The following is a 20,625-nucleotide window of genomic DNA, read 5'->3' as shown; positions in this document are numbered from 1 at the left end:
TCCATCTTTTGTATCTTTCTATGACTTTCAGGGACCAACTGAGTAACAAAGGCCTTGAGATTTGCCAGAGCCTCTGGATCTATAGAGGTGTCTAACCAATACACATTGGCTGCTCTTCCAAAGGTCCTGACTTCAATTCCCAGCAACCACATGGTGGCTCACAACCATCTGTAATGAGGTCTGGTGCCCTCTTCTGGCCTGCAGACATACATACAGACAGAATATTGTATACATAATAAATAAAAATAAATATTTTTTTAAAAAAGCTGAAGGTATGTTAGCCCTTCTTTTGAGTTACCTTACACTTAAGACATATGACCAAGTGCGAGGTCTAGCATAATGGCTGACCCTTGTAATCCGAGACTGAGGCAGGAGAACTGCTATGAATTCAAAGTTAGCCTTGTGTGTTTAAGAGAGATAAGGGATGGGAGGGGGCATATAAAGGTCAAATTCTAGTTTTAATATAGTCAGACAAACGGGAGAATGAAAGTTGATGACATTCTACAGGCTTTCGTTTTTTCCTGCTCCAGTCAGTCATGGTTACTATGACGTCACTTCCAACTCACCACACCTAAGGACAGAATCACCAATCTCTTGGCATGGTCTAGAGCACCAAAATATCCAGGCCTCAGCAAAAGGACCAACCCCATATCACAAGAAAACAACCAGATCAGGGCAAGACTTCTCCAAATTTTATTCGTCTGGGTCCAATCAGTGGACAGAAAATACACAGAACACTTTCTTCACTCAGCAATGGCTCCAAAGCCCAAGAACATTGATGCGCAAGTGAAGTTGTGCTTCCATGAAGACACAAATGTTCTCAATAAGGGGGGAAAGTCAGAAGCTGCAGTTACAATGCTGTGTAAAAGTTGCTGTTAGACTTCTGTGGTACTAATAAACGTCACCACCAGCACATATGTACATAGGAAAAGCTAACAGTTAATATTATACTTCAGGTGTCCACCAGGTACCGTGGGATGTATCCCACACATACCATGGGGACTCTTGTAATATGTATCTCATTCATAGCTATCTTTTTAAGAAAAATAGCACAAAATATATGTTGCCACAACGTAGAACTATCAATTTGTTACATTTATTCGGAACCTTTATTTTTAATGAAAAGCAGATATTTAGATATAAACCTGGAGTAGCATATAATCACCCTGCTTTGTCACATTTCACTTCTACAGAACTCCATTAGTAACAGCAATGGCCACTTTTGGGGAACTGGATACATATCCTCCCAAGTCTAGTTTTAGAGAAGTGTTTCCATAGGCAATGCTTAGTACCAGTGTTGACAAGTTGGTTTTATTCAAATTTACACAGGAATCATCACAATATATCTAGCAATTCAATTTTCTTCATGCTGATTTTTTTCTTTTGCTGTTAATACATAAATTTAACCAGTTGTGCCAAGCTGCTGGAATATTCTACTGTATGACTGTTACATTTTATTCATCTACTTCATAAGCAACAAATACCTGTGCCTGATTTTTGCTACCGTAACTCATGCTGTAATGAGCAGACTGACTGGTGCACAGCTCCCTAAGTGAGCATCAGTGTCTTGAGAATAAGTATAAATGCTCAAGAACAACACCTGAAGATTCTAGAATTTCTTTCCTACTCAAGTATCAGAAACCATCCACTTAGGAAGTTCTTAAACAAGGCCTTCCTTTCTGCAAAGACACTGGATCCTATGAAATACTTTAATAAATGAAGACTTCAGAGATCTATTATTTTCCCACACAAAAGCTGATTATCCTGAGATTATTTTTTAAGTCATCCATTTTTAAGTAAGATTTGTACTGATCTGGGATACTGCCAGAATCAAATACCAATCCTCCATGAATTCATTCATATTTCTAGATTCAATATTCTGTTATGGCCTCAACTTTATACACTTCTATCAACAAAGACTTGTGATTTGGCATGGTGAGGGATATCTGTAATTGCAGCACTGGGAGGCTGAGTAACCAAATCACCAGAAACTTGAGGCCAACTTGGGCTATGTCGTGAGTTTAAGGTCACCCTGGGCTATCTACACAGGGAGACCCTGTCCCAAAATGCCTTCTTTGAAAAGTGGTTTTTACAAATGACCCATATAGAAAAGCATGTCAAAAATATTTTTACCTCTTAATTTCAAAACTTGTATTGCTCATATTATCTTAATACATTTGATAAACTTTCTGAGACTGTAGTTCTTGGAGTCACTGGACTCTAAGGTCAATGAGAAGGGTGTATATTATAGCACTGAGCTGGGTGGTGGTGGCGCACACCTTTAATCCCAGCACCTGGGAAGCAGAGGCAGGCGGATCTCTGTGAGTTCGAGGCCAGCCTGGTCTACAAAGTGAGTTCCAGGACAGGCTCCAAAGCTACAGAGGAAAAAAAAAACCGAAAAATATTATACTAATAACTTTTATTGTGAGAGCCTGTGAAGTATATAATACTGTGATACATCTTATTAAATATCTTTACATTTAAGTTTTGAGTTACTATAGAAGGATTACCTATATTTGTGTAACTTTAATGTAAGATAAATCTTTTGATATATTACCAACCATACATTCTGCTCAAGTGTTCCTAAATCTAAGGCATTTATAGAGCTTTAATGAATATGAATTCTCTGGTGTCTGATGTGGTGTGACTTCTGGCTGAAAGCCTTCCCACACTCACTACACTGGTACGGCTTTTCACCAGTGTGGATTCTCATGTGTAAAGCAAGAGTTGAGAACTGAGAAAAGGCCTTCCCACACTCGTTACAGCCGTAGGGCTTCTCGCCCGTATGGCTCCTCATATGCACTGTGAGAGAGGAGCTCTGACAGAAGGCCTTCCCACAGATTTTACATTCATAGGGTTTATCACCTGTATGAATTCTCACGTGCACTATGAGTGACGTAATCCGAGAAAAGGCTTTTCCGCACTTATTACATTCGTAGGGTTTCTCGCCTGTATGGATGTTGTGATGTTTGATGAGATACTGCTTCTGCCGGAAAATCGTCCCGCATTCATTGCATTTGTAGGGCTTCTCTCCGATATGGATTTTCTCATGCTCGGTGAGGTTGGATTTGCCACTGAAGGCTTTCCCACACTCCTGACATGTGTATGGTTTCTCTCCGGTGTGACTTCTCTGGTGTCTGATGAGGCTTGACTTCTGAATGAACGCCTTCCCACACCCTTTGCATTCGTAGGGTTTCTCTCCGGTGTGGATTCTCTGGTGGATAATGAGGTTCTCTTTCTGGCTAAAAGCCTTACCGCACTCGTTACATTTAAAAGGTTTCTTTCCGCTGTGGACGTTCTGATGCTTCAGGAGGTACTGCTTCTGGCTGAAGGCTCTTCCACACTGACTGCATTCAAATGGCTTCTCTCCTGTATGAATTTTCTCATGCTCTTTGAGATATGCTTTGCCATTAAAAGCTTTCCCACATTCCTTACACGCAAATGGTTTGTTCCCCGTGCTTCTCTGATTTCTGACGGGGGCTGGCATCTGAACAGAAGTCTTCTCTTCAGCATGTTGCTTCTGAGGAGAAAGAAGGTTTCCTCTCTGGCTGAAGGCTTTTCCACGTTTATGTGATTTCCTCCGTGCGTGACTTCTCATATGTAGAGTAAGTGATGAGACTCGAGAAAACGCTTTGCCACATTCTGTACATTCATGCGAGTTCTCTCCACTGTGCATTTTCTTATGCTCTACAAAGCTTTCTTTCAGGCTAAAGGTTTTTCTACATTCATTACATTCATAAAGTTTCTCTCCAGGATCGAGTCCATCACGCAGAAGCTCTGACTCGGGATGAAGACTTTCAAACATTCTGTCACGCACAAGGGTTTTCTCCTAGCGTCTACTGAGATAGGATGGAAGCTTTGCCACATGCACTAGATGTGTATCTAGTGAAGCTGGATATATAACGAGAGACTGTTTACGCGAATGGCGTGAGATGGGGTGACAAGGGACAGAAGTACAGTGCCGCCTTTATGTTAATGGTTCTTTCTTACAGTTGCTCTTACTGGCACAAGTAAATGATGAACGTGGAGAAATTACAGTTCACCTTTTCTTCAGCTGAGCCCCACATGCAATGTCTGCACCCAGAGGAAAATACTCTGTATCCTAGGTCTTCCAAAAAATTTTTTAGTCTATTTCTATAGAGAATGATGGGACTTAACTTGCAAGTCTTTCATCCTGTGTCCTTGTCTTTGCAAAAACACCAGAGGCTGCCTCTAAAAGACAACAACAAAAAGTTACTAAAAGAATTAACAAGAGTAAAACTGTTGGTGTCTAGAATGTAGTAAGTATCCAATAATTTACCTTATCATTAACATCCTTAACAAACTGTGAATTCTCCCATTTTTACTAACAAAACTGCAGAAATGTGCTATTACAAAAGACCTATTTAAGTCACACCTGGTAGGTCACATGACCCAGAGCTCGGGACACTGACGGTTAGGACCAACATGGGTTAGATAGTGAATTCCAGGCCAACCTGGCTACAGATGAGACTCTTCCTTAAACACAAGGCTAACACTCAGAAGGTGGTGGCACATGCCATTAATCCCAGCACTTGGGAGGCAGGGGCAGGCAGATCTCTGAATCTGTGGCCAGCCTGGGCTACAGAGAGAGTTCTAGGAGGAGCCAGGGCTGTCTTGGGAAAAAAAGAAAGGAAGGAAGGAAGAAAAAAAGGAGAGAGAGAGAAGGAAGGAAAGAAGAGGAAAGAAGAAAGGGGGGAGAGAGAAAGGGAGGGACGGAAGAAAGGTAAAAAACTAACTCAAAGACAAAAAGCCTAAACTCTTGAAGTCTAGTCTTTTCATACGAAAGCAGAAATACAGTAACGTTTCCAGATATGAGCAGTTTTAACTGTTTTCAATGTACCCTGCACACATCGTCAGTAAGTAAAATAAGAGAAAACATTAAAAGCCGAGACAACCACCAGGACAAACACCTAAGACTGATAGTGCATACGATGACAGGGTGAAAAATAAATAATAGATATAATAAATATATATAATGTGTAATAAATAAATATATTGTTTTGCTTTGTTTTTCGAGTTAGGGTTTCTCTGTATAACAATCCTGGCCATCCTGGAACTCGATTTGTAGACCAGGCTGGCCTCTAAATGCACAGAGATCCACCTGCCTCTGCCTCCAGAGTGCTGGATTAAAGGCGTGCACCACCATTCCTGGCTAACAATATTTTTTAAATGCATTTTTCTCTATGTTTTCTTGAAATCCCACTAAAATGGTAATAAAAAGGACTAAGGGCATGGAGGGATGAACACTAAACACCAGTGGGCAACGGAAGGCTCAGAGAGCACTGAACGTGCTTGACCAGAAAGACTGCAAATAAGGTGTCAGGCAGAGACAAAATTAATCTGAGACAGATCTCAACCAAAAGATTATACAGTCACATATGCAGCCTCAGCAACGGGAGACGAGGGCAGAAGGAGCGCCACATGTTTAAAAGCCAGCCATGTCCAAAATTAGCTTGAGCTAACTCCAGGGAGCCTGGACTACAGACAGAGACCTCCTGTCAAAAATTATAACCAAAGCCAGGCGGTGGTGGCTTTAATCCCAGGACTCAGAAGGCAGAGGCAGGCAGATCTCTGGGAGTTCACAGCCAGCCTGGTCTACAAGAGCTAGTTTCAGGACAGGCTCCAAAGCTACAGAGAAACCCTGTCTCGAAAAACCCAAAAATAATAAATAAAGTTATTAAAAAAGAAAAAATTATAACTAGATAACTACAAACTATAATTTGGGAAGAGTAGATATTTATGAATATAAATGAATAGCTAATACCCTCAACTCTTGCTCTCATCTATTCAACTTTTTAAAGACTTAACTTGTATCTATGTGTCTGTGTATGTGGGGTACATATGAGCACATGAGTGCTGGTTCCTGTGGAGGTCAGAAGCATCAAATCCCGGAAGGTAGTTATAGGCTTTGTGAGCCACCCAGTGAGGGTGCTGAGAAGGAGCAACACCTGCTCTTAACAGCGACACGATTCTTTTTGAGGGTCTCATGTAAACTAGGATGCCCCAAAATCACCATGTAGCTGAGGATGACTGACAGCTTCCACTCCTCCTGCCTGTGCCAGGCATGTGCCAATCTGCATGATTTACAGGGTGCTGGGATCAAAGGCAGGCATGTGCCAATCTGCAGGATTTACAGGGCGCCGGGATCAAAGGCAGGACTACAAAGGTCCATGTAAGCGAGGAACCCACAAACTGAGCTACATCCCTACTCCCGTAATGCAGCTTTGATCAGTAGAAAGACCTGGAAGGTAAATATCAAGAAAAAGTATTCTCAGCACTTTGGCAGCTGAAGATTCCAAACTTAAGAAACCCTGGGTTTAGTCCTGTGGTGCTGGAATGGGAACAGCCCTCATAGGCCCATATATTCGAATGCTTAGTCACTCAGAGAGCAGCCCGGTTTGAGAAGGATTAGGAGGTGTGGCCTTGTTGGAGGAGGAGTGTGACTGGGAGCAGACTTTGAGGTTTCAAACGCCCCACAGCAGGCCCAGTGTTCGCTCTGATTGGAGACAGAACGCAACTCTCAGCTACTGCTCAGGCACCATAAACACACCGTGCCTCCATCGGGCCCTTACATGGGAATGACGGACTAGCCCTCTGATGCTGTAAGCAAGCCCACAACTACACTCTTTCTTTTAGAGTTGCCTTGGTCATGATGCCTCTTCACACAAGAGAACACTCACTGAAGATAAACAAATAAACACTATAGCTAATATTATAAAAAGTTAAAAGAAAAAACAATGCCGTATACGTTTAAGATTATAATAAATTAGAGCCAAATGAGATCGACTGATAAATGGCTTGATACTCAAGCTTGACATCTAGAGTTTGAGCCCCAGAGCCCTGTGGAAGGAGACTCCACAGGTTTGCGTTCTGACCTCCAAACATACCATAGAAGTATGCTTGTATACAAACACACACTAATAATAATAAAATTAATATTTTTCAAAAAGATTTAACACATTAGCACACACACACACAAAGCAAGAAACAAGTAGAAAGGGTGGAGGGAACCAAGGGATCTAGAGTAATGGCTGGAAAATTAGTGCATCAGTAATAAAATCTAGGAGATCTGAAAAGTATCAAATGAGTTGTGGAAAACAACCGAGAAACAACAGAACAGAATAAAGAAAGCTTTCCGAAATTCTGCACGTGTTCAACACAAGAACAGGCTCATCCAATACAGAGAAATCCCACTCAAAGACAGCCATGCTAGATAAAGCACGTTACTGCAAAACTGTTCATGAAAGTAACAAGGAAGGAACAAGGAGGCACATATTCACTCTGTGCTGTGTGCTGAGCCGGTGCGCAGGCACTGCGTGCGTGGGAGTCAGAGGACAACGTGTAGGAGTCAGTTCTCAATCCCAGCACTCAATCTCTGTGAGTTAGAGGCTAGCCTGAGCTACACAGCAAGTTTGAGGACAACAAAGGATACATATTGAAACCCTGTCTCAACAACAATAAAAAGCAACTTATGTGAGCTGGGCGGTGGTGGCGCAAGCCTTTAATCCCAGCACTCGGGAGGCAGAGGCAGGCTCTGGGAGTTCGAGGCCAGCCTGGTCTACAAGAGCTAGTTCCAGGACAGGCTCCAAAGCTACAGAGAAACCCTGTCTCGAAAAACCAAAAATAAATAAATAAATAAATAAATAAAATAACTTAAAGTAACTTATGTGGTTGCCGATTTGTAGTTCAGGGTAAGGAAAGACTGAGCAAAAACAGCTGGCTACTGAGCCATCCCTGGGCATCCACAGGGCATCTCTGCAGACAATCTATGCATGTCCTCCTACAGTTAAATCCTTTTAGGTTACACAGAATATCTAGCACACTATGGCAACGCCACTCAAATAGCTGCCATGAGGTGTTGGTCAGGGAGTTAAAACAAGGAAAAAGACCTGCATGCTCTGTAGGGTTTGCTGTTTGTCTTAAACGTGTTAGTGTGTGGATGTGCACACGAGTGCCGGTGCCTATGGAGACGAGAGCTGGAGGTACAGGAGCAGCCATTAAAATTAGGCCTGGAAGTGAAGGAGGGGGGCTGGCATGCAGCAGAGAAGTTAGAAGATCAACCAATCCTATAGAGGGTGAGGAAAGGAAAGCAGGGCCTGGATCACCGACCTGTCTAAAGGATTTTCAGCAATCAAATGGGGCTGAGCTGATTGAAAACAACAACAACAACAACAACAACTAAAAACCCAGAGGCAGTTGCAAAGCCTCACTGCACCCAGGACACTGAACGTATACAAGGCTTCCACTCACCTGCAGACTTAACTTCTCAACCACCCACCGTTTCTGTTTGAAGCATAGACTCTAAACTGGCAAAGAGAAAGTGCTTCAGGACGCTGATATCTCTGGAAATCAAAGCAGCAGCCTTAAGTCAGGCTGAGGCCTCAGAACTCACTAGAGGTTTGAAGGGCAAGCAAACTTCCACTCCGCTGGCCTGCGAAAACAACCAAGTTCTGTGCGTCTAGGAGCCTCGGTGCGTTCAGGCCCACAGCAAAGGGCAAGAGCGTTGACAGTTTGCATTCAGGATAAACCCAAAATTCTGCCTAAAACCAAAAGGTACTTCGGACGTGGGTAACACAAGGTATTTCATTTTCAGAATTTAAGTTATACAGAGAAACTATGACACTGACTTTTCTGAGGTTGCCCAAACTGCCATCTCACCATGATGTCTGGGCAGCTGTCACAGGTGGCCTCGCTGCCAAATGAAGGCAAACTGCTGTCTTATCTTCCCCCCCAACCCCCGCAACAGGTTTAAGGCAGGAGTGGGAACATGTGTTTCCAGTACTGGCAACTTGGAAATCAAGGCGGGAAGATGGAGATTTGAGAAAAGACTAGGCAACCTGTTTCAAAAAAGTAAATAGAAGGCCAGAGAAATGGCTCAGTGGTTAAAGTATTTGTAACAGCAAGCATGAAGATAGGTGTTTGGCTCCCTAGGATCCATTGTCAGAGGGCAGAGAAGGAACCCTGAGAGCAAGCTGGCTAGTAGTACTAGCCATAGGCGCTCTGAGTGTGGTGGAGAAAAAAAATGACTTAATAAGTAAAGTAAAAAGTAGATGGAGGGAGCTGGGAAGTCATGGCACACACCTTTAATCCCAGTACTGGGGAGGCAGAGGCAGGCGGATCTCTGCGAGTTCAAGGCCAGCCTGGTCTACAGAATAAGTTCTAGGACAGGCTCCAAAGCTACAGAGAAACACTGTCTCAAAAAAACAAAATAGATGGAAGGTGATTCCTAACATCAGTGTAAGACCCACCCACATGCAGGCACACTCATGTGTACATGCCCTTCCACCACCAATATGTCAACAAACATAAAAAACACATGCACAACACACACACAATTGGAAAAAGAGAGACTATAAACTGGTACATGTACTCAGGCAACAGAGGCTGAAGGAGCAGAAGTTCAAGGTCAGTTACATAGTGAGTTCCAGCCTGTGCTACATGAAAACTGTCTTTAAAAAGTTAGAGGGGCTGGGAGTAGTAGCACACACTTTTAATCAGGAGTCAGAGGCAGGCACATTTCTATAAATTTGAGGCCAGCCTGGTCTACAAAGTGAGTTCCAGACAGCCAGAATTACACAGTGAGACCCCATCTTGAGCCCAAAAAAAGAAAGGGGGCTTGAAAGATGGCTCAGCAGTTAAAAACAATGGCTGCTCTTTCGGAGGACCCAGGTTCAGTTCCCAGCACCCGCAGGACAGCTCACAAACCATCAGAACTCAAGGTCTATCAGATCGAGTGTCCTCTTCTGGCCTCTGTGCGTACTGTATACATATGATACGTAGACATACGTGCAGGCAAAAACCCGTATGTTGTGGAATATTAGTTTAAGATATGTTACAACCATTTATGCTGTGGAATATTTATTTAATGATACAAAGATGTGTTGCATTATTTTATGCTACATTTGTTTAACTCTGTGAAGCTGTGTTACTTTGCCTGCCTAAAACACCTGATTGGTCTGGTAAGAAGCAGAACAGCCAATAGCTGAACAGGAGAGAGAAATGGGTGGGGCTGGCAGGCAGAGAGACTGAATAGAAGTAGATGAGGAGGAGGAGGAGAAAAGGAAAAGAGGATGGCAGGGGCCAGCCACCCAGGACACAACCAGCCACAGAGTAATTGGAAGAAAGATATAGAATAGGGAAAGGTAAAGGCAAAAGGTAGATGGGATAATCTAAGTTAAGAAAATGACTAGAAATAAGCCAAGCTAAGGTCAGGCATACATATTTATTTGGGAGCTGGGTGACAGGCCCCCAAAGAGTAAAAAAAAAAAAGAAAAGAAAAGAAAAGAAAAAACAATTACACCCATACATATAAAATAAAAATCAGTTTTAAAATCTCAAAACAAAGGAAAGGAGGGAAGGAGGAAGAGAGAGAGAGAGGGAGGGAGGGAGGGAGGGAGGGAGGGAGGGAGGGAGGGAGGGAGGGAGGGAGAGAGAAAAGGCTGCAGATAATCTTCTGTGGAGGAAGCTCAGTGGTTAAGACTACTTCCTGCTCTTGCAGGGGTCCCAAGTTTGGTTCCCAGAACCCATATGGTAGCTCACAATCATCTGTAATTCCAGATGCACAGAATGTGACATCTTTTTCTGACCTCCAAAAGACACCAGACAAGCACATGTTGTACTCATCTATCCAATCAGGCAAAATATCCAAACACACACACACACACACACACACACACACACACACACACACATACAGAGAGAGAGAGAGAGAGACAGAGAGAGAGACAGAGAGGCTTTGCCTTGAGAAGGTTAGGGGTTCAATCCCAACAAGGACAAAAGTAAAACAAAAACATGGTTTCTTTTAAAAGTCATCAACTTAGGCAGGCGGTGGTGGTGCACACCTTTAATCCCAGCACTCGGGAGGCAGAGGCAGGCGGATCTGGATCTCTGGGAGTTCGAAGCCAGCCTGGTCTACAAGAGCTAGTTCCAGGACAGGCTCCAAAGCTACAGAGAAATCCTGTCTCAAAAAAACAAAGGAAAAAAAAAGTTATCATCAACCATGAACAATACAAACAAAACATACAGGAAATTATTTGGATAATACTAACAACTCAGCTCTTAAAACCTTTTCAGGTCTAATATTTTACCTAGGTCTAGTAACTCTTGGAGAAATTAAATGTAATTTAGGCTTCTGTAATTATATGCACATCCTGAATTTAGCAAACATTTATCGATCCTGTGCTATGAGGAATTCTGCTTGGAGTGGTGTATGGCAACACAAGGCTGTTCTCCTATACTCCAAGTTCCAGGCCAGCCTGCTCTACACACTGAGTTTCAGGACAGTCAGGTTGAAGGTCTTCTGAAACCTCCAAATGGAGCCATTCACTGGACACACGGATTAAAAACATAGAGCCCCAGCCTGCACGAGAGGACCCTAGCCACACATCTGCCCCACACCATATAACTGGGGCAGGCAGAACTCAATCAAATGCAACCCAGGCTTTCTAGCCCTAGTCCACGAGGGGACTCCAGCAACACCTTCTCACCAACCAGGAGGTGCCAGGCAGTTGGCCACAATTACAGTCTCCTTGTGATGAGGAAGCAATAGTGAGCAAATGTATAGTGTGGTATGGGAAAAAGAGAAGGGGAGAATGGTTCATGTCCTGTGAGCAGAGGAGAGAGGCACATCTGAAGAGGAAAAGAAGTGAGGAGTGGGCAGAGATGGGTGGCTTGATTGCCAATGTCAGGCCCACATCTGGGTTCATGTCTCTGACGCAGCTGCGGTCTCTGTTGATGTCCATGACTCCTGAAACCATCAAAGGTCAAGAGACTAGGGCTGGACAAGTTGGTCCCGCCACTCACTGGCTGAAGCACTCAGGAGAAAGGGTCCTACACCTCGCATGGGCTGCACAACAGATTGACCCTGCATGCAGGCATGGATGAGCCGGCCCTGAGAACTGGAGCATGAGAGATCTGGCCCTGCCCCTCATCTGCCATACAATGGCATGGGCAGGAAAGAGATGCCCCATCTCCCACCCCTCTATGCCTGAGGCGGGTAGGAGAGATGCCCCTGGCCCTCACCAGCTGCACCGCTCAGAAGAAAGCAGGCTCTGCATCTCACCTGGGCAACACAAAAGAGCCCACCCTATTGGTGGAGGTGTGGGTGAGTCCACCTCGAAGTTGTGAGCATGGGAGAGCTGTCCCTACTACTCACCTGTCATGTGGTGGCATGGGTGGGAAGAGACGCCCCCTTTACCCCTTGACACATGCGGCAGATCAGAGAGCCGACCCTCCCCTCAACCAGCTGCTGAGCACCACAGTAGAACTGCCCCTGAGTGAGTGAGTGGAACAGCTGGCCACATCCTCTTGCCTGCCATGTGGTGGAGAGGGCAAGGGAGCCAACCCTTACCCTTACCAGCTGCAGCACTCAGGAAGGTGGACCTGCACCTCACCTGGGCAGCACAGCAGAGCTACTGATGGGTACCAGTGAATTACCCAGAGAATATGAGCATGGGAGACCCGGCCTTGCCCCTTGTCTGCCATCTGGTGGTGTAGGCAGGTGAAAGATTGCCCCCCACCCCACCCCTTGGCAGGTGGGAGAGATGGCCCTGAGGTCAGAAGATCGGGAGAGCTGTCCCTGCCCTCACCAGCTGCAGCACTCAGGACAGTGACCCCTGCACCTTGCCTGGGCAGCACAGTAGAGCTGGCCCTGGTGGTCCAGGTGTTGGAGAGCTGACCCTGAGCCTGGAAACATGAGAACTGGCCCGCCCCAAGCTCATTGCTTCAAGGGGTGAACTAGCTGGGGCAGTACTGGAGAGTTCACCTTGGTGGTGAGGGCAGGGGACAGCTGGTGGCTGACCAACCAGCAACCACCCAGGCCCAGAACCAGGACTATGAGCTGGTCCACCACAACACCCACCCCAACTATTACCTGTGGAAGCACGTGAAGGGGCTGGTCCTCCAGACCCCAAAGCTGCAGGATCTCCATGACACTGGGCAAAAACAGGATATCCAAGAGGAGTCCCGGTGAGGGCCCAGCACTGATAGTGTAGGAAAAATCAGAGGCCTTGAGCCAGACCAATGACTCTTTGCAATGAACACTTGCAAGTAAAGCTGTATGGAGCAACAGGTTTACTTGTGTGACTGTCACAGTGTGGCTTCCATAACGAGATTTTTTCCCTTTTTATTTCTTAAATTTTATTCTATTGGGGGTTGCAAGGGCAGAGGACAGATATGAAGGGGCTGGGAGATGAACAGGATTGAGATGCGTGATATAAAAGACACAAAGAATATATAAAAAGAAAGTTTTAAAAAAATAGAAAAAGACTCCTTAAAAACAGACCTCTGTAATCTGATTCTGAGAAAACCACAGTAGAAGGGAGTACTTAGGGGTTAAAAAAAAAAAAAGGTAAATCCCACAATCCTAGGCTTGGAGATATCTGAGGGATAATTTGGAACAAGCTGGGGCTGGAGAGAAGGTCAGGAAAGGCACTAGGTCCTGAGTCTGCAGATGGAAGAGGGGCAGAGACAAGTGGATCCCCAAAGCTTACTGGCCAGCCAGGCTTAGCGGGAGAGCGAGGCTCACTCAGCGAGAGAGACCCTGACTCACACAATAGATAGCAAGATGCCTGGCATCTGCCTCTACCCTACAGCACCCGTATACATGCGCATGCATACATGTACATGTGCACTCATGACTACTTATGCACACACCCACATGCAGATGTATACAACACACACTAAAACAAGCTGCATCTTCTTTGTTAGTTTAAATGTCTTTTTTCTTCATTTATCCAATTGTTGACATTGACTCTTTTTTTTATTATTATTATGGGTTTTTTTTTTTGTTTGTTTGTTTTTGTTTTTTCGAGACAGAGTTTCGCTGTGGCTTTGGAGCCTGTCCTGGAACTAGCTCTGTAGACCAGGCTGGTCTCGAACTCACAGAGATCCGCCTGCCTCTGCCTCCCAAGTGCTGGGATTAAAGGCGTGCGCCACCACCGCCCGGCTTTTTTTTTTTTTTGAGACAAGATTTCTCTGTAGCTTTGGTGCCTGTCCTGGACTAGCTCTTGTAGACCAGGCTGGCCTCGAACTCCCAGAGATCCGCCTGCCTCTGCCTCCAAGTGCTGGAATTAAAGGTGTGAACCAGCACTGACTGGCTAAAAAAGTTTTTTTTTCTTTTTTTTTCTTTTTTTTTTTTTGTTTTTCGAGACAGGATTTCTCTGTGGCTTTGGAACCTGTCCTGGAACGAGCCCTTTCACTTACAGAAAAATTTGCTAATGGGCAGGAGAACCAGCTCAGCAGTCAGGAGCAGTACCGTTCTCCCAGCAGCCCACGCAGGGCTGCTCACCCAGGGCTGTAACTCCAACTTCAGGCGATCTGATGGCCTCTTCCGGCTTCCATCAGCACTCCCACGTGCCCACGCGCCCACAAGTACACACACACACACACACACACACACACACACACACACACCTCTTTAAAAATAAAATCTTTAATAAATAAAAAAAGAAAAACATGTTTTAAAAATAAATGCGAAAGCTGGGTAGTGGTGGCACAAGCCTTTAACCCCAGTAGTCAGGAGGCAAAGACAGGCAGATATCTGTGAGTTCAAAGCCAGCCTAGTCTACAGAGCAGTTCCAGGACACCCAGGATTGTTACACAGAGAAACCCTGTCTGAAAAAAACCAAGGGGGGGAAAAGTGCGACAAGCTGCCTAGTGGTGGCGCACGCCTTTAATCCCAGCATTTGGAAGGCAGAGGCAGGCAAATCTCTGAGTTTGAGGCCAGACTGGTTTACAGAGCTAGTTCCAGAATAGCAAGGTGAAAGACTTTGAGGCACCTTAGCACTACTGCACCCCCCTTCCTGGGAACCAGGACCCTGGTAACCAACCATGCGTGCTCGGGAGCTTTGAGTACTTTCCATCCCCATTGTAGTCTTTCTTCAATAGACCCCTGGAACTGGGGTGAGACGACCTGCAGGTGTTCCTCCTTGTAACCGCCATAACATTGATCAAGTAGAGTTAGCTGACCATTGTATGAACTAGTCAAAATAGTTGACAAATGATTTTTGGACTTTCCCTTTGATTTTGTACTCCCCCCTCCCTGATTTTGTGGGTTTTTCCTTTAAAAGAGCTTGTAATAGACAAAGCAGGCGTCCTTCTCCTCTCGAGGCTGGGGGACCTCTGCCGTGGCAGAATAAAAATTCCTCTTGCTATTGCATCAACCGTGCTGTGAGTGTCTCTTGGGGCGACCTCCTCCTTGGTGGGGCTTTAGAGCCCAACAAAGGCTACACAGAGAAATTCTGTTTCAAAATAAATAATTGTGACGTGCAAGGCATGGTGGTGCTGGCCTTTTATTCCAGTACTTGGGAAGCAGAGGCCTGCCTAGTCAACAAGGTGAGTTCCAGTACAACCACGGCTATGCTGAGAAACCCTCTTAAAAAAAAAAAAAAGGCAAAATACTTCTCTAAAATGCAGAAGAAAAACTGTACTTTAACAAAAGCTACTCGGTATGGGGAACATCTGAACAAATTAAGAGTTTTAACTTGGCAAAGAACCTAGCCCTTTGAGTATTTGAGTACTAAATATCTTCTGGACCTCTCTGCTGAGGGTGGGGACAACTTTCCTAAAGCTATTCCGAATCTGTACAGTAGAAAGTACCTCCCAACGGTTATTCTGTAAACTCAAAGGCTACTCAAAAAGGCTCGACTGAAGTTTCTCCAAGTACTAAGTTAATTCCTTCTGATGTGTAGGCACCCAATAGCAAGTTTTTGGAAATCTTCGTTACAAAAAAAAAGATTTTTCAAAGGAACGTTGGTTTCATTTTGTACCGACATGTTTTATTTAAAAAAAAAAAACTTTTAAACGACTCACTCAATTTATCTTTTTCCCTTTCCTGTTTACTAGAACAAGGCGTTATTCTTAAAATGTGACAAGTGTATTCCCATTCGTGTATTCTCACTAACTTGAATTCAGTTTCTCTCTAATTTGAAACCAACCAAAGGACACCCTCACACGTAAGCTCACCCCACCCGCAAACCCACCCCGGCTTCTGGCTCTCCCCAGCCCCCCCATCCGCCCAAGTTCCCAGCTCCGCTGTCACAGTAAGCGATTCTCACCCCTTCGGGCATCCTCGCCCTTGCAGGAGCAGCAAACCCTCCCCTACAGCTTCTTTGGCTCGCCCGGGCCCAGGAAAACGACGGCCCTACAGACCCCCAAATCAAACTCACCAGCAGACAAAGGCGACGATGGCGAGCCACGAAGCCTGCGCCTGCGCACTCCTGCCAGCACGCCCAGAGGTCTCTGCCCACCAGGGATCTAAACTAGCTGATCTTTCTCCAGTTCCTTCTTTTGACTGTGGACTACATTTCCCAGAAGTCTCGGGATCTAGTCAATTTTTCCTGCGAACTTTTCCCAGCTCGTCTAGGTGGTGTTACGGAATTAAAGACCGGGACTCAAATACTACGGCTTTTACTGTTTTACCAGGAAGGACAGTGGTGTGCCATCGTGTATAATAAGGGCATCTCAAACTCACTGAATAGGCTTTACGCGTCTGCAGGGCGAGATTCCGAATAACACGTAACCCTCTCGGTTAAACGTAACCCTCTCGTAAAATCGGCCTGCAGGGCGAGATTCCGAATAACACGTAACCCTCTCGTAAAAACGTTGGCGGAAACCATCTTGGTGACGTGGAACAGGCAGAACTACATTTCCCAGAAGTTACCGCGCGTTCCCACGCCTCTGGCTTGTACTTGGTAGCTTTCCATAAAGTTGTACCAGACTCTGGTGTTAACTCTAGACACACAAACTAACGCCGGGTGGGAATTGAGACTGAAAGTTGGGTTCAGGCGAAACAAGCAGGAGAAAGATGTTGTGAAATTGTGATTTTTTTTTTATAACCGGACTTCCTAGGGTTGTGAATGGGGACTGTGGCTGTATGTAACAATGTAAAAAGCAGTATGCAGGTGTGTAGTGGAATCCTGTTGGGTGTTTCTTAATGTGTAACCTTAGTGTTATGTCTGAAAACCAGGACAAACGGCTGAGGTGCCCGTGAACACGTCAAAGCAGATGATGTCCACAAGTCTCGCAGCATCCCTAGAATCTGGTTCTGAGGAAGAGGTTTCCGGGCAGTTCCCCAGTCAAGGAATACCACAAAATCCCACCGCACAACAAACCTCACTTGAGATCTATCGAGGAAAACACGAGAGTGGCTGTTGTAATTTACAAAAACCAGTGAGAGAGAAAAAGATACCATGCAACAGAGCTCAGGGGAGGGCTTTTATTGGGTGGGGAGAAAGTGAATGGGAAAAGGGGGAAAGGAAGAGGGGAGACCTGCCTCTGGGAACAGGAGTAGTATAAGAGGAGAGAGAAGAGACACAGAGACAGAGAAAGAGAGAGTTGGGCTTGCTGCTGCATTGACTTCATATAGCCAGGCTCATGCAGTATGGTCACTCCCAAGATATTTCATATGTTCATTCCTGCAGCTTCACCACCAAGAAAGGACTTCGAGATTCTCAGAGACCATAGCAAGTTGCCCAAGTGGTTCCACACTGAGTATCTGATGGGTTGGAAAGCAGTGTTCCTGAAGGCTTGGCTGGTGGAAGCAGCTTTTAATAAGAACAGAAAGCACATTCGTGTCGAGTGAGCTCCTGATTCACACGAAAGGGGGGGATCTTGGAGGCGAAGCTGAGATCTTGATAGCCAGGCAGCCTTTATTGCCAACAAGACGTGTCCAGGATGACCATGAGCTTGACTGACCATCTCCACAAGCACCTCATGCGAACCTCAGAGAGTCCAGACCAGGATCTTCCACTGAACTCTGTGATGCCGTCACCCAGCAGGCTCTGTAGAGAGCAATGTGACCGTTGGAGTCTTCAAGGCCTGGTTCTAGATGTTTCCTGAAAGTATTGAGATGGGGACCCAGAGTTCCTCAATGAAGGTCCATGGGACTGTAACCCAGCACTCTTTGGACATTTTGAAAATGGAAGTCTCCAGAAAACATTACACAACCCTGACAGTCCTGTAACTCACCCTGTAGACCAGGCTGGTCTTGAATTCACAGAGATCCACCTGACTCTGCCTCCCCACTGGGATTAAATGGATGCACAACTCCACCAAGCTCATAAACTATTTTTGTTTCTTCCTTAGAAGTTGGGAGAGAAAGGAGTTTTTGTTTCCCCCTTGTGTTAAATGCTAACAAATATGTGCTGGAAACATTCCTCTAAAGAATTATATACCTGGCCTAAAAAAAATTGTCAACATGGTTAATGGCTCTTTTGGTTCTGTTAATATCTCTGTATGTTGCTGTGGAACAATCCTGTTCTTCACTGTGAATATGTATTATTCTCATTAGTTAATTAAGAAGCTGACAGGCCGGTAGCTGGGCAGGATGTCAGTTGCTTTCTTTATGGCAAAAGCTAACCATGTGGGCAAAGAAACTGCCCTTTCCTCAATTGCTGACAGTTACTGTCCAAACTGAGTCAATGGACACAAGAAAGGTGACTTCCAAACTTTGCCAAGATAAAATAGGAAAGCCCTTCAGAATTCCCTGCTTCACAGGAAAGTATGTAAGATATGCTAAACCTGTCGGCCAGAGTTGGATGCCCTAACGTTGCAGAGGAACTTTGGGTGACTGTCCATGCAAGTTGAGGTCCCTGTCATTAGGTAACATTTCACCCTTGTAGGGGTCTTTGATGGAATTGAAGACTAAATAGTTTTAATTATAGTTTTCCTTAGTTAATTAGAAAGTAAATTAGATACAAACTTTAGACTCATCAAGATAGATAATTAAGTATTTTCTCTAATTTTGCCAAATGCATACGGATTAGATGTTGTTACTGTAATTCTTACTTAATAATTGTTTTTGTTGTATATAATTTTACTATATTAAAATTAAAACCTTCCTTTTTAATTAAACAAAAGGGGGAATGCTGTGGAACAATCCTTTTGTACACTATGAATATATGGCCGGGCGATGGTGGCGCACGCCTTTAATACCAGCACTTGGGAGGCAGAGGCAGGCGGATCTCTGTGAGTTCGAGACCAGCCTGGTCTACAGAGCTAGTTCCAGGACAGGCTCCAAAACCTGTCTCGAAAAACCAAAAAGAAAAAAAAGAATATATGTGTTACTCTCATTGGTTAATAGAAAGCTAACAAGCCAATAGCTGGGCAGGAAGTTAGGTGGGAAAGCTGCGGAGGCTCAAAACTATGAGCCGATTTCCATGTTGACCTAAGGTCAGAGAGTTGGAACTTACAAGATTATTGCGCTTCTACCTCAAACAAAAGCCCCATCTAGATGTTGATTAGAGAGTTCCGCTCTCTCAAGATGATTGTCTACAGGTGTGGCTAATTGCCAGACCTTGTGCTCAAGGAATAGAGAAGTAGATCTGTTCCCACCTCAAACAAAAATCTAAGGATCCAATTAAGTCCCAGTTCTCTTTATGGAGATAACTTTGGTTCCACCTACCTTGTCTTGGCAAAGTTTGGCAGTCACCTTATTTTGTGTCCAGCTTATCCAATTTGGACACAATTGTCAGCAGCTGAGGCAAGGGCAGTTTCTTGCCCAAAAAGCTAGCTTTGATACACTGAAAGCAAACTCCGTAAGACAGTTCTGTGATAACCATCATCCTTTTTTTGAAGTAAATTGATGCTGCCATGAACAGACACATCTCACTGCCATGAAAAGACTTATGTTATTAAAACATTTAAAATATCATATTCTCTTGGTCTTTGAAGTGTTTGAAGACTATCTTTAAAATATACCTCTGCTTGACCTTGAAAACATATCTAACATAGCCACGAATTTAATTATTATAGATGACTAAATACTACGTATATTTCTTAATTATCCATTACATTTTTAAATGAGCTTCATAGATACATTAAAACAAGAATAGAAACATACAGTTTAGCAAAAAAAAACCCTTAAATTTGTATCAATATTTAAAAATCCATACCAATGTAAAATATTAAGACTAATAGTTGTTTTTTAGTTTAAAAGTAGATTTAATAACCTACCCTTTTATCCTATAATTTCTACATTATGTACTTTTTCCCTTCAGAAATAGATCACTGAATCTAATCTACTTTATTCAGTTTTTTTCTGACCATGACAAACAACAACTTGCAACCAACCCCAATAAGTAATGATAAACATCCACAATCCATTAAAGTACCAAAACTACCCATCCCACCTCTTGGAAATGTGGGCATCATGCTCTCTAGATTGCTTCCTGTTGTCCAAAGGTGATGGCATCTTTAGGGGATCCTGAGAAAATTGGGATAACGGTCAAGTCCTGGGAGAGCTAGATGTATTATCTTTATGTTTAGTTTCTGTGAGATGGGAAACTGTAGAGCTTATCTGAGCTGGATAGTCTGTGAGGCTGGACCATCTCAGTCAGCAGCTTTGAAGTTGTTCTGGATGCAGAATTTTGAGGAAACTGCAACAGAGGCATTCTGAGAGGCCGGATCACCTGGGCTACTTGTTTTATTGGTGTCTGGTTCTTTTTTCTGAAAACACACAAACTTTTAAAGATAAGTTAGCTTGGACTGTACAATCAAACTTCTATCCATGTCATATGAAAGGATGACAAGTGATACTGAGTCGTGAGAACTCTGGCCAACAAGATTTATCATATTTCATCCATTCTCAGCACTGTCACCATAGCA

General features: G+C 44.3%; 1 protein-coding gene across 3 annotated transcripts; it reads right to left on the bottom strand.

Moving 5' to 3' along the window:
- Positions 1-676: 676 nt before the first annotated feature.
- Positions 677-16,618, bottom strand: Znf260 (zinc finger protein 260). Of its 3 annotated transcripts, XM_075985994.1 has the most exons (3): positions 16,188-16,618; positions 8,272-8,452; positions 677-4,212 (listed from the first exon to the last, which is right to left on the bottom strand). In XM_075985994.1, the coding sequence occupies exon 3, from the start codon at positions 3,803-3,805 to the stop codon at positions 2,609-2,611; it is 1,197 nt and encodes a 398-aa protein (XP_075842109.1). In that variant the 5' UTR covers positions 3,806-4,212; positions 8,272-8,452; positions 16,188-16,618; the 3' UTR covers positions 677-2,608. The 3 variants fall into 3 exon arrangements, with proteins under 3 accessions (XP_075842109.1, XP_075842129.1, XP_075842118.1); XM_075986014.1 differs by lacking the exon at positions 8,272-8,452 and having other exon boundaries at positions 677-4,210; XM_075986003.1 differs by lacking the exons at positions 8,272-8,452; positions 16,188-16,618 and adding an exon at positions 16,077-16,097.
- Positions 16,619-20,625: the final 4,007 nt, after the last annotated feature.

The sequence above is a fragment of the Microtus pennsylvanicus genome, chromosome 1 (genome assembly GCF_037038515.1).
Source record: "Microtus pennsylvanicus isolate mMicPen1 chromosome 1, mMicPen1.hap1, whole genome shotgun sequence".
Classification (NCBI taxonomy): Eukaryota; Metazoa; Chordata; class Mammalia; order Rodentia; family Cricetidae; genus Microtus; species Microtus pennsylvanicus.
This window is presented reverse-complemented; position numbering and strand designations above follow the sequence as displayed.